This window comes from Lissotriton vulgaris, chromosome 2_1, assembly GCF_964263255.1.
Source record: "Lissotriton vulgaris chromosome 2_1, aLisVul1.2, whole genome shotgun sequence".
Taxonomy (NCBI): Eukaryota; Metazoa; Chordata; class Amphibia; order Caudata; family Salamandridae; genus Lissotriton; species Lissotriton vulgaris.
In genome coordinates, this window is record NC_141687.1 from 1,136,827,239 (window position 1) to 1,136,840,917 (window position 13,679).

A 13,679-nucleotide genomic window follows, 5' to 3' on the forward strand; every position below is an offset into this window, starting at 1 on the left:
TAACCTCTGACTGTGCCCCTTACCATCCAAAATGGTTTGTGGTTTGGCCAATGCTGAAAACAGTAACACAACATATTTTTCACATACAGGCTATGGAGCCCAACTTAACAAGCTACCTTTTAAATATGATTTGGCTTTTTGCAATGAATTAGGCAATCCAACAGTTACATTTAACTGTACATATTAAAAGCAGCCCAGTGTTAGCAACCCAGGAATACTCAGGAAGTACAGGATTGTAGATATGCAGATAGACTTGTCCTAAAACTCTGGAAGGAATGTGCAAAATAGAGGAGCTTGAGAGAATTTAAATGAGGCATGCCTTATTAAAGATAATTAGGCCTTTTGGTGTGTCATTAACTCACTTTTTTAGGAGAGGCTGAGAGCCCTCAAATTTAGATCGTTATTACAGATGCCGAATAGCTAGCTCACTATTCTAATATCTATTCAAACCATGTAGAGCCTTAACCCAACCTTAGTCATCTCCACCAAGATCTGTACAGGTGGCGGCAAAAACTCCTATGCCCCCTAAATCTGTGAGAGTACCAAAGAAAAAACAATCACATAGGGAGGCAATAGAGATCCCCCCCTCCACCCGTATGACGAGACAAAGCGCAAGGCAACGGGTTGTTCCGGCCATAGAACAAAGGGGTATAAGACCACAGATGCATGAAGAACCCAATATAAGAATCAAAAGCCGGAGAGAAGGAAGAACACCCACCAGCCATCAGCAGAACGAATTAAGCATGAACTCATACGAGAGAGATGACAACAAATGGGTATTCCTGGACCTGTTACCAGCAGGGAGGAAAGGAAAGTCTGGAAGAAACATTAATCCCCCGAATAGGGCACAGGTTCTGTCGGCATTTGCAAAATGCGCAAGTCTGAGGGGGATCGGCACTAAAGACCTGCAGCACGTTGGATTCGTTGTAAACAAGCAAGAAAAGGAAATAACAAAAATCACATTATACTCAGACCTGGTAAAAAGGGCTATCCTGAATGCCTCAAAGGAAATAATGCACCAAGGATTAAAGATTATCCCAGAGAGAGATATAAAATCCGTGAAAGATAACAATTTCTTAAATCAACATGCCGGGCTCCAGAAGAGACAAGTAATCCTATATAAAGAAACAAAAAGTGATCGAAAATCTCTGAACATTATAATCGAAAACACAGGTAATGATTCATCATGGGGGAACTGGTCGTCTTACAGCACCCACGCGGAGGAAAGTATCGAAAGGAATACAGTGGCTACAGAAGAGGAAGGAGAGCTGAGTGACGTCGAATAGGATACAGGGGGTCCGCAAGACCTAGGTCTCTTGTCCTGGAACGTAAATGGGCTAGGCAATGAACAAAAATGGGAATACATAAAGGAATCCATAAACAAAGTAGACATTGCCTGCTTGCAAGAGACCTGGTTATGCGACGATACCCCAACCTTTGACGGTTATGCCCAGATACATCATCCGGCCATAAAGAAAAATCGTGGGAGGCCCTCTGGGGGCCTCATGACTTTGGTATCAACAAGAGTAATGAGGGAAATAAAACGGTTGAACACAAAATGTAAATGGGTACAATCAAGCAGAGTTGAACTCTTGACGGTGGATTTAAAATACAAAATTATGATTTTATTAAATGTATACATGCAGTGGGAAAATGGGGAGGAGTATGAAAGGGAAAGGAGGTTTTTTAAGGAGGATGTAGATAGTATTTTAGAAAAATACTCCGCAGACACAATAGTGTTATTGGGGGACTTCAACCATAAATTAAACCCAAGAAAAGCAGACCTTTACAATATGGAACAGCTAGAGGCATACGGTATAAACCCGGCAAGGTTCCCAGTAGGGGAAACCTCGAAACAAGACCAGGAATTAATGCATATCTTAGGAGGCAGGGGTTTTCACTGTGTTAACGGAAGAATAGAATCAGATACTCCTGCAGGAAAAACGTTTATTCAAGGGCAGCAGAACTGCCCAATCGACTATATATTCCTGCAGGCCTGGAATTTTCACCAGATAAGATCCTTCAAGTTAATTCAAAATGTGATGAGCGACCACAAACTCCTCCATATAGTAATAAAGGGGGGTAGGAAACTACAGAGAGAAAGAGTGATAAACCAGGCGGTTGAGTATCCTAAACGAGTGACGACACGTCTAACTGAGGAATATCTGGAAAAAGTGAAGGACACCCAAATAAAAATGGCATCTGCCAATTTTGAAAACAAAAAATTGGAATGGTTCATCTTAAAACTAGATGAACTGGTTCAATGCCTCAAGATAAATCTAAAAAGAGAAGATCCTAATAGGGTAAAGCAAATAAATTATGGTAAAGGCTTCTCAGTAGCATGCCAAATTAAGAAAAGGGAGATAAGAGCAACTCGGAGGAAACAAAAAAAGTTCTTTACACAAGAGAGACATGATCACCTGGTAAAATTGAAAAAAGAATTCAAGCAAATGGTACTCTCTACTAAAAGGATACATAAAGAAAAATGCTGGTTAGAACTTTTGGAAGCCATAGAGAATAAAAATCTAAGGAAATTCTGGCAACTAGTAAAGACAGCATCTGGCACCTCAGAGGGCGAATTAAACTGTGTGGTGAGTGAGGCAGCATGGGATACATACATAAGGGAATTGTATAGGGCAAGGACTCCCAGTCAGGAGATGGAGACTAAATCATGGCAAGATGTATCTGAAGATCTCCTTGCCAAATTTAACGATGAACAAGTAGAGCTCACAATAAAAGAACTCAAGCTAACCCGGGCAGCAGGCCCAGACAATCTGCCTGCAATAATTCTGAAGACCGAGGTTACATGGTGGGCAAGTTTCCTGGCCAATATGTTTCAGGTAGTGTTAAAAGAAGGCGCAATGCCTCCAACCTGGAAGGGGGCCATAATCAGGCCGATACATAAGAAAGGGAGCAAAGAGGAGCCAAGAAACTATCGGCTGATTAACCTTCTAGATATTGGAGAGAAAGTGTTCTCTAAAATCGTTTTAAAACAACTGAATACATGGGTAGAAGAGTGCCAAATAATCCCCACAGAACAGGGCGGATTCAGAGCAGGCCACTCGACAATAGACCACGGGTTTGCTCTATGGGCGTTGGCGAGGAAGTCGACGGAACAGAACGGCAAACTATGCTGCTGTTTCGTCGACTTCAAAGCAGCCTTTGATTCTGTAGACTGGGCCTGCCTATGGGAGACACTAAAGAGACTAAATATCCCGACAGATCTCTTGACCATAATAAAAGAACTACACAGGGAAAACTGGGGGCAAGTAATTAAAGATACGAGAGGCTCCCTAACCCCCAAAATACCCATAGCCAATGGGTTAAGACAGGGCTGCGTGCTGGCCCCCCAGCTTTTTTCTATCTATTTGTCAGATCTCCCGGCCTATCTAGAGGTTGAGGGTAGTGCCAGTCCAAAAATGGATGGAAACAAAATCCCATGCCTATTATACGCGGATGATCTGGTGATAGTAGATCAAACCGAGAGAGGCCTCCAAAGGAAGCTTAATGCTTTTAATACCTACTGTGCTGAAAAATTTTTGACTATCAACTTGGATAAAACAAAAACCCTATGTTTCGGGAAAAAGCTAAGTAGATTTAGCTGGTACATAGGTGACCTTAAATTAGAGACAGTAAATGAGTACCGTTACTTGGGTATTTGGTTTGATAGGACTCTAAATTGGAACACCCATTTAGAAACGCAAAAAGCAAAGGCTCTCTCCTCTATTTGCGGACTTAAAAGATTCAATAGGGAATATGGTGAGATGTCACACCGGCCAATGCTCAGAGCTTTTGAGGCAATGATCCCCCCTCAAGTACTTTACGGCGCAGAGATCCTTTATTTGAGCGGTAAGGGATCCTGGGACGTCATAGAGGGAAATTGCATAAAAAGGCTCCTATCACTTCCTAAATCTGCTATGATTCAAGCCATCAGAACAGAAATAGGCACAAAGTCCTGGGCGATATTAACCCAGATGGCTGTGATCAGATTTTGGAAGAGATTAGAAGATCCTGAAACAAAAAAAGTGGCATACTGGTGTCGCAAAGAAATCCAGAAAAGCGAGCTAAAATGGGCGAAGTCCAGTAGGGATAAAGTTAAGGGAATCTGTAACACTCTTGAGCTCGACTGGGACCTTAGCTCATTGCAAATCACTAGCACCAAAGGTGAATTGAAGCAAAGAGGGAAAGAAGTCTCGAAATTGCTCGATAGAGACTATTTAAGAATGAAAAAATCAGTGGTACATATGTTAAATGCGTGGTCCCTTGATAATTGGTTCCCCTACCTCGACAGATTACCCAATCGCGGATACAGGCAAGAGATCCTTAGAATTAGAATCGGGATCAACCCATGGTTAATATGCAGAGACCTGAATGCAAAAATGTTAGATAAGGAAGGTCACTGCAAGTGTTACTTGGGGACAAAGGGAGACCTGCTGCATATCTTGTTAGACTGTTTTTCACTCCTAGACTTTAGGAAACTTTGGTTGCGTCCTATCTTCATAAAATATGACGTAAAAACAAGAGCACAGGCAGCCAGTCTCTTAACAGAAATCCCCTACATTGATATCGCAATTGCCCTCGGGAAATTTTTAAAGATGTCTCTGACTGCACTGAGAGATACAGAATAACATGGAGTACTGTAGGAGTTTTTAGCAGACTGTAATTGCACGGAGTAATAAGATAGGAATAGTTTTTATTGGACAAATTAAGTTTTAAAATAACTGTAAAATTTTAATGATTTTTTGTATTTTTGATAATGATGTGTATGAACCTCGTATATGGACAAAGTTTTAAAAGTAATAAGTCATACTCCATTCTGTGCTATCCTAATTGCATTGTTTAAAGACTACGGTCACAATAAACACATATTTTGACTTGACTTGACTAGTCATCTCCACCCACGACCGGCTCTTCAATGATAGTACTCCCTTACGAACACAGTTACCCTAAATGTACCCTTGAGGTGGTCACTTTGGTCTTAACGGCGAGTAAAAGGGGTAATGCACCAGGCCCAGACTGCATTGCTGTTGATGTTTATAAATCTAATTTTTGGTGCCACCTCTTGACACTCCTTTTTAAAGTCTGCTGGAGTGCTGGATTTTTAAATACCTGTATAGAATCCCTCATAGTTCCTATGCATAAGAAGGGTGATCGTAACAGCTCTGCACAATATGGACCTATTTCTTTACTGGATTCTCTAGTTAAAGTGGCTGGTCATATTCTTTTGTGCAGAATAACGGATTCGGCTGATTCTAATAATATTTCAGACCTTCAATATGGATTTCAACCAGGAATAGGGACAATCAAGTAGGCTATTGATCTGAACCTAATAATTGGGCAATAGGTGCATATTAAATGAGGCAATTTGCTCTTGCATTTGTAGACTTAACATCTGCATTTGATTGTGTCGTGCATTATAAACTATCGACTTTCATTCACAATCTGGGTGTGGACACAACAATAGTCAACTTTCTTAGTCACTTGCGCTCGGCAAGTAGGGACAGAGTACGCTATGGTCTAAAATGAGAATGCTCAATGTCATTTACCATAGAGAGAGAGGTCCAGCAAGGGTGCATACTTGCCCCTTTTCTGTTTAATTTATATATCAATACCTTGGGGAGTGTTCTAGCAAGTACATGTAATTTTCTTACTCAAGTCGGGCGCCGACCTATTCCATCCCTCCTTTAAGCAGACGATGCGCTGCTTATGGCCCTCACCCCGCTGGACTTATTGCATTAAATTACTGAATTTGTTAAGTATATTCAGAATTTGTGTCTTCATAATAACATAAGTAAAACTTCTTTAATGAAACCTGTCAAAAGAGTTACAAAATGTTGTGACTTTTAATTGAGAGCACTAAAATTACTCATAAACCAACTTTCTCATATCGAGGGATTTTATTTGACCAAGAGGGGAACTGGAAATGTTTGGTGTATTCGAGGAGGCTCTATTTTGTGAAAACAATTTCGGCTTTCCTTAATTTCTCTAGAAAACTCAGTGATGATCATATATAAAGCCAAATGCCGGACTACTGCTATGTACGGGGTAGAGTTGCGGGCACACATTAATATTTAATCGAAACAGCTGGTAGAAAATGCTTATTTAAGGAACCTCCTTGTCCTCCCCAAAAGATGTTCCACCTTTGTTTGTCACTTGGAACTGTATGTCCCCTACTCATCAGACTCAATTAAGGGTCAGCCTGTCCTACTCTAGCATAAAATGTGGTCATCTTTGTTCACAGAGTTCAGCCCAGACATCATAAAGGAGTGTCTCAACCCCGTGCATGCCTTTAAAATCCCTTGGCTCAAGTATGTCAAACATTTTCTGGCTGACATTGGTCATACTGAGTATTTTTAACACCTGCGGCCTTTGATTAATATCCATAGGAAAGCACTAAAATCAGAGTCTCTATAATTGCATGAGGAACTGAGGCTGTTTCCAGAGATAATGAAACCTTCTGTACTCAAGAACCAATTAATCCTGACAACATACAATATGCAACCTTATTTAATAAAAGTACACAACATTCAGCATAGATTTGTATTGAATTGATTTAGGATGGAAATTTTTCACCGTTTAACCAGTTTTTCCAATATAAATAATTGGACATATGAATTAGAGAAATGCCCTTGCGACAATTTATCCTTACAGAATACTATGCACATTGTGTTTTCTGTAAGTATTACTCAGATTTGAGTAATCGTTTAATTAAGCCACTGCTAAAGCCTCGAAATATTGTGCAATGTGACCAGCTTTCTTATATTTACAATCTCTTCCAAATTGTTATACTTGTGTTGTTTTATCACAGTATTTAAGGGTTGTTATTACCCGCAGGGAGTTGTTACAATTTTCTACTTCCTCTTTTTCCTTTTTAATGATAGAAGTTAAATGCACTTTGTCAACATTATATGTATTATATCCGTTTTTAGTATATATTTGTAGATAGAGTTTTTAGTTTCTTTTTAACCTGAATAATGTATATTAACTTTTTATGTATGCTTTTATGATTCATACTGTGAAATTGACTAAAGCTTATATTTGATTCGATTCAAATTCACTCTAGTGATGTTATCAAGATGCACTAGCCGTTCCGAAAATTCATATATTCTGATGGTCTTTTCTATGAGATGATGGAATGTAGCCAAGCCTCCTGAAAAGTCTCGGGGCATACACATGAATTTTTAGATCCAAGAGGAAAATGAATGCAGGTTTCAACATGTGGGCTCAAGGACATTTTCTATTTTCTACTTTTGTGGTCTAAAAAAGAACGACGTTTCTTCCTGTTCTACAATCAAACGCATCATTAAATCTGGGAGGTGTTTAAAGATCTTTCTATATTTGGCTAAGTATATGCTTTTTTCATGCTTGGCTTTTCACACTTGCAGTTTCACTTTCCACATGTCCTATCTCAATACCTTTTTGTCTGTCCTTTTACTCTCTGACCACCTGTCTCATGTCTTCTCTTCTGCTGCACTCATCCTAGTTCCCTCTCCCTGAGTCGGGTGTCAGTGACTCCCAGTCACCAGCATGGTGTTGCACTTTATGTGCGCGTTATAGTATTGTGACACACGTATTTGGATACACCATGTGAAAAAGGTAAGTGTAACCAGGAGCATCGCTGAAAACTGAACTAACCAGGGTTTAATGGGGAGGGAATTACTTGAACCATGACAAGAAGTCAAGTTGGACAGTGGTTGGTTTGATTCTACTTGCACCAGAGCTCATAACATATTAAAAGCAGCCCTGGGCAAGCAACCTAGGAATACTCGGTGCTATAGGGTGCAAGTGCTGGCCCCAATTAATAATGTACGATCAGGAGTGTCTCCAGAAAGGTACCTTGGGGTGCCAGTGCCAAAGGAGATCTTGAGGGCGCTGCTTCACTGTGCTTGCACAGCACCTGCTCTTTAATCGGGCGAGGAAGGGGTGGCTTTGTAAGCACAGCGAAGAGCAACATTGGCCCGCTGCTTAAACAAACCCTAGGGGGTGGTGAGAGTGATGGTGGCGTCTTCCACCTTTCAAAGATTGGCCTCTGGTGCCCAGGGAAATGCCCGGCGCTGTAGTACAATGATGCTATTTTCTAACAAAAGGTTAGTAAATAATGATGCCACTTGTTCATTACAGGTATTAATAAATCCGTGCCTGTTTCATTGTATAATAACATGCTTACATTTGTCATTAGTTGGTGTTACATAACTATACTTGAACTAAATATTATCGCATTTTGTGATGTTTATGGGGTTCGAGAACACTTGTGAATGCTTTCTTTTTCAACACCAAATGCCTAACAAGTTGATTGTGTCTCGATTAGAATACGAGGCATTTTGACCAAATAATTCACTATGTTGTTCATTAAATCTTTCCTTGAAGAAATCATCTTTTAGGCGTTTGCATGAAGATATACCCAGCCTGACCGAAACAGACATAGAAGTCATTGAGATGCTCAGCAAAATCGACAACCTTGTGACCAAAGCCACTTTCAATCACTCCAACTATACAACTAGCCCTGGAAATAGCCGTGCCACCATAATAAACTCTCAGAACAAGTACTGCATTGGCGATCATTTAACAATTCGACTGGATATGTTTGATTATTTGGGCAACAGAAAGGCCTATGGAGGAGACTTCCTAAGAGCCAGAATACATTCGCCAGAAATCGGAGCAGGTGCTTCCGGGAGCATCAAGGATTTTAACAATGGAAGTTATCTGGTCAATTTTACACTATTTTGGGAGGGCAACGTTACAATTTCATTGATGTTGTTCCACTCTAGCGAGGGAGTATCTGCCCTCTGGAAGGCAAGAAATAAAGGGTATGAGTACATTCGCTTCACTGGCACCTTTAACAATGTGACCCAAAATGTTCGCACTGAGTGTGGATTTAACATTAACACAACAAAAGAACTGTGTGAATACCGGGACCAGCGGGATGGAGAATTTTTCTACTGCATCCGACCTGAACATATGCCGTGTGAGGCTTTCACGCACCTGATGTCAAACAACCGACAACACTCCTACCTCACGGATCTGGAGAAAGAGCTCTTCCGCAGGTAAAAATTCTGAGCAAACAGGGTTGGCTGCTGTTTAATGTCAGTGGGGGAGGGGGTACTGGAAGGGCAGGGAAGAGGACATAAAAAAAATTAAAGCCCTTACCTATGTACGTCGCCGCCACCTTTCGTATCTCTTCACCCGCTTTCAGGGCAGGAAGCACCCAGCTCCCAGGCTCCTGAGAGCCCTGGTTCAGCGCTCAGCCAGGGAATGGGAGACAAGGCATGTTCTTCACCGAGGCTGTGATGCAGCCTAATGCAGAGCATGAAAAGTGCGTATGACGGTTTGGCCGGCCTGAGAATACTGGCCTAAGAGTCTTGCTCACTTGGAATGGGCAAACCACTTCTGCCCTGCTTCATGAGCAGAGAAGGCCTACCCCGCCGCTAGCTAACTGAGCAAGGACGGTAAATAAAATGAAAATAACAATGAGTTATTATCATTTCATTTTTTCCTTTTTGGCCTGCTCAGTGGGGTGACGCTCCTCCGCCATACAAGAGGAAAAGTCAAAGTTCAAACAGGTTATGGCTATTAAGTCCAGCAGTGTTGAAGCACACCATTTTGAGCATTTTTTTTACATCTTAAGGGAGCCTAGGATGACAGGACAAAGCGATACAAAAGGGGATGATGGACGGAGCGTTTGAACAAATCAAACACTCAGCCCCAGTCAACTGATCTGGATTTAATCCATCACCATTCTTTAGTTCACTCAGCCACCCCAGTTCAGACAAGGCTATATGCAAATCAGTCTGACCCTGTGCCTCATGGGAACAGTGCAGCCCGAACTGCCAAGCCATGTCTTCCCTGGACCGGAAACAAGCATCCTGGGACCTGTTTCGGATTCATAATCCTCATCAGCCAGGCTATCTTGAGTCCAGTGGCCAAGTGAACAAGGGACTCACGTCTGAGCATACCCTGCCACACTTAGGGCGAACAAAGCGATACAAAAGGGGATGATGGACGGAGCGTTTGAACAAATCAAAGATGACAGGACAGCGACTAATTTATAGAAGATACATTCCAAGGTCCGCCGTTTAATCAATATCCAAACATCCTCTGCTCCTTTTTCTCACTCTTGCAGGTTCCTGTTTTCTCCCTTTGAAGGTTTTTTCCGTCTTTCTCCTTCTCCTTTTTCTCTCTTTTACTCTGAGACAAAGTTTAATGAGGAAAAATATGCGCGGGCCACAAAAATGAGTGCCGGTGGGTTGCACCTGTGACCACTTGCTCAAATGTAGCCCTAGACCAGACAGTCCCAGTTACAGAAAGGGGAGTATGCCTACACATATGGTGTAACCGGTTATGCTGCTTTCACAGTTCAGGTGCAGGAGTCTATGTACTCTATGATGAGCTGCAGGTAGCAGATGATCATAGATGACAAAGACCATAAAAAGTGAACCAAATGTGTTCCTTGTCTGCCAAACTGATGTGACTTCTGTTTAGGATGTTGAGGTGTACAAATTGTATCAGCCTTGGGCAAGCGTATACATTTTTAGTGCCATTTCTACAGTCAATACTGGAGCTTATCAAATTACAGAAAAATGTTTAGTAGAGAAGGAAGTGTGCAACTTCTGAAGTATAAATATAAAAGTTTAGTGCTCAATTTGACACATTTTTGACACATTAAAAGAGATTTTTGACACATTAAACGATCCATCAACGCTTTTTAGATCTTTTGTTGTTGCAAATGAAACATTGGGTCTTGGTTTGAACCGCGCTTCTCCTATGCCTAAGTCTGTTTTGAAACAACTTTTAAAGAAGTCTATTCCCTCTATTAGTTTGGCTAGAGATGTCGCTTTAAGTCTGTCCAGGCCCAGTAATGAGGTGGTCAGTGGGAATGCCTTGGGAAACAAACCACAGCCCTATCTATCTTGAAATATGCCTCATGGGACTAGAAGGCTGATACTCCTACTGAGACTTAATTTGATGCCTCTAAGAGAAGTTACTGGTATCTGGGAAAAATACCAAGAGAGAAAAGAATCTGCGAAATGTGCCATTTACAAATTCAAGATCTAAATCATGTTTTATTTGTATGTACAAAATTGCAAAGTGTTAGGCAAGTGTTCATAAAGCCATTTTATATCAAATGTAATATTCACTCTGCCCAGGAAGCGCAATTTCTGGTTCTGTCTTCCCCAAATGAAATGGTTTGCCATAAGATATATCAATTTTTTTTAAATGTGTCTATTTATTAGGAGAAAAATGTTATAGTAGTTTTATTCCAATGTTATATTATGTGAGCTGGTGGGATCCTTGATTGTCTTATGTTTTATTGTATTATTTGCACATTATACAGTACGCTCAATATAAGAATTACCCTTGGGATGTGGCGATATATAAGAAAGAATTGTGTACTATATGTAAAGTTTGTCTCTTTTTTAAATGTATTGATATGTTTTTGTGGACCTCCGTAGGAGTGCCAAACCAAAATAAACAAATTGAATTGAATGCTCAATCCTTCTGAACAGACATATGGAACACTTCCACGATTAAAACCAGCCCACCCTCCACTTCCTAATGGGAAGCATACATGTTTTATTCCTTAGTTGTGCTTATTGAGCTGTAAATCTCCTCTTCTTCTCATACAGATGTAGTGGATTGGGACCAAACAGCTGAAGCAGTTTAATAGCTGTTAGACCAGACAGCTTTGAGGTGGTCTCCCCAGAACATTTTGCCTTCCAACCCATTTTTCTGACATTGTTTTTGCTAGACTTAGGACTTTGAGTACTTTACCCCTGCTAGCCAATGCAAATGTGCATGTGCTTACTTCTCCAACCATGGTAATATTGACTCATACCAAAACGGTATATGATATGTTCTTTACTTATACGTCCCTAGTACAGTGCTGCTCAGGTGCCCAGGGCCTGCGAAAATAAATGCTAAATGTGAGCCTGCAAGCTTGAGTGTGCCACCCACTTAAGTAGCTCTTTAAACATACCACAGACCTGCTTTTACAGAGCCTGTCTGTGGAGTTAAAACTGCTATTTTGACCTGTCAAAATAAACCTCATATCAGAAATGGTACAATGGACACCAACATGTGATATCCTTCAAAGTTTTACAATTCTCAAGGCAGTAGTTAGGGTGTGCTATCTTTGAACGCGCTCTGTCCATGAGCGCAAATGTATAACTGCAAAATCTGGAGCCTCATCAGGTTTCCCAATCCAGGATGTTGAACAAATGTATTGGAACAATCCAATTATAGTCAAGCATTATCATTCTATTGTAATCCAATCTATTCCCTAAGTAATTAGTAGTAATTCATAAATCCAACCAGACATTTTTGTACTCCACACTGTGTACAATATCTCTCACCTCTGCGTAAACCAAAAAGTGAACATGCAGCGAAACTGCTGCACTGTCTGAGGCTCGTCATGCAGAAATGGAGCTAGAGCTGTCCAACCTGGAAAGCTATACAGTGGTTGAGCTTAAACAATGCTGCAAGGAAAAGGGACAAAAAATGAAGAAGGGGCACCAAAAAGTTAGAGCTTCAGAAAGCCCTGAGGACGTTGATAGATGTACACCAGTTGATGGCTGTCACAGAAGAGCAAGAGGATGAGGATGATAAGAGGATCAGGATCAAGACCAGGGCAACAGCAATGGAATGTAATCCACAGGGGAGAGGAAAGACTCATCCCCTGAACTGGATCCTGCTGCCAGAGGAGGAAGCAGTGTTTCATCGCATGGCCTGCCCCCAGATGAACTGGTAGACAGGAAGGAAAAGAGGGATTTTCAACTGCAAATGTCCCAATTTAAAATGGAAGAGAGGAAAGCTGGGGCAGAGAAATCCTTGGAGGAGAAAAGGTTGTTCATGGCTCACAAACTGAGTCCAAAGGAATTTGATGTCAAGGCCATACAGGCAGAGTCCAGCAGTGATGATGGCAGAATAACTGCAGTGGCTGAAGGAGACAGAAATGTCTGCATTCCCAAGGATCTGGTGCTCAGTTATGTGGTGAGAGATAACATTGACAAGTGTTTTTCTGTGAATGAGCTAGCACTGAGGGTGCAAAAAGATCCCAGAAGAGCAATGGAGAGGGGTGTTTTGTGGAAACACATACCTACCACGGGTGGGACACACTTTTTACTTTAGAGGTTGGGGACCAAACCAGGTACTCTACTATGGAGACCATCTTGATGACGAAATGTGGGCTAACCCCTGAAAAGTGCCTTCAAAGGTTCAGGGACAACCAGACGCTCCCTAGCCAATCCTGGGTAGATTTTGTGGAGGCCTCCAGCAAGGCACTGAAGGGTTCAGTGTGAGGCAGCATAGTTAATGATAAATAAGGTACCCACTAGGTAATTTGAGGTCTAAGAGTAGGGGGAAACAAAATACTTAAAGAACATACCTCTGAACTGGCCTATATTCCTTTTCATGCGGCCAATGTTGGCTCAAAGCTGACCCTTCCCCCAAATTCATATCATGTTACACAATTCATCACAAAAATATATCATTTATTTTCGTTTATTTTTCATTAGACAAAATTGTTTCGTACTTTTTTATACCATAAAATTGGTCTATCTTTCCATAGTTTTAAGAAAAAAACAATTACAGTGTTTTTAACATACACATACACAACCATTAAACATTTCTTGAGCTGTGAATTACCAGTCAAATTATTACATAATGTTCAGACTAAGTAATGT

At 41.1% G+C, this 13,679-nt stretch overlaps 1 protein-coding gene across 1 annotated transcript in view; it reads left to right on the plus strand.

Moving 5' to 3' along the window:
* The window catches only part of LOC147731705 (NXPE family member 1-like), a 472,004-nt gene extending 460,520 nt beyond the window's left edge, over window positions 1–11,484 (plus strand). The window contains exon 3 of the mRNA XM_086956818.1: window positions 8,368–11,484. Within this exon, the coding sequence (XP_086812944.1) occupies window positions 8,368–9,048 (681 nt within the window). The 3' untranslated portion in view covers window positions 9,049–11,484. The remainder of the gene's footprint in view (window positions 1–8,367) is intronic.
* Window positions 11,485–13,679: the final 2,195 nt, after the last annotated feature.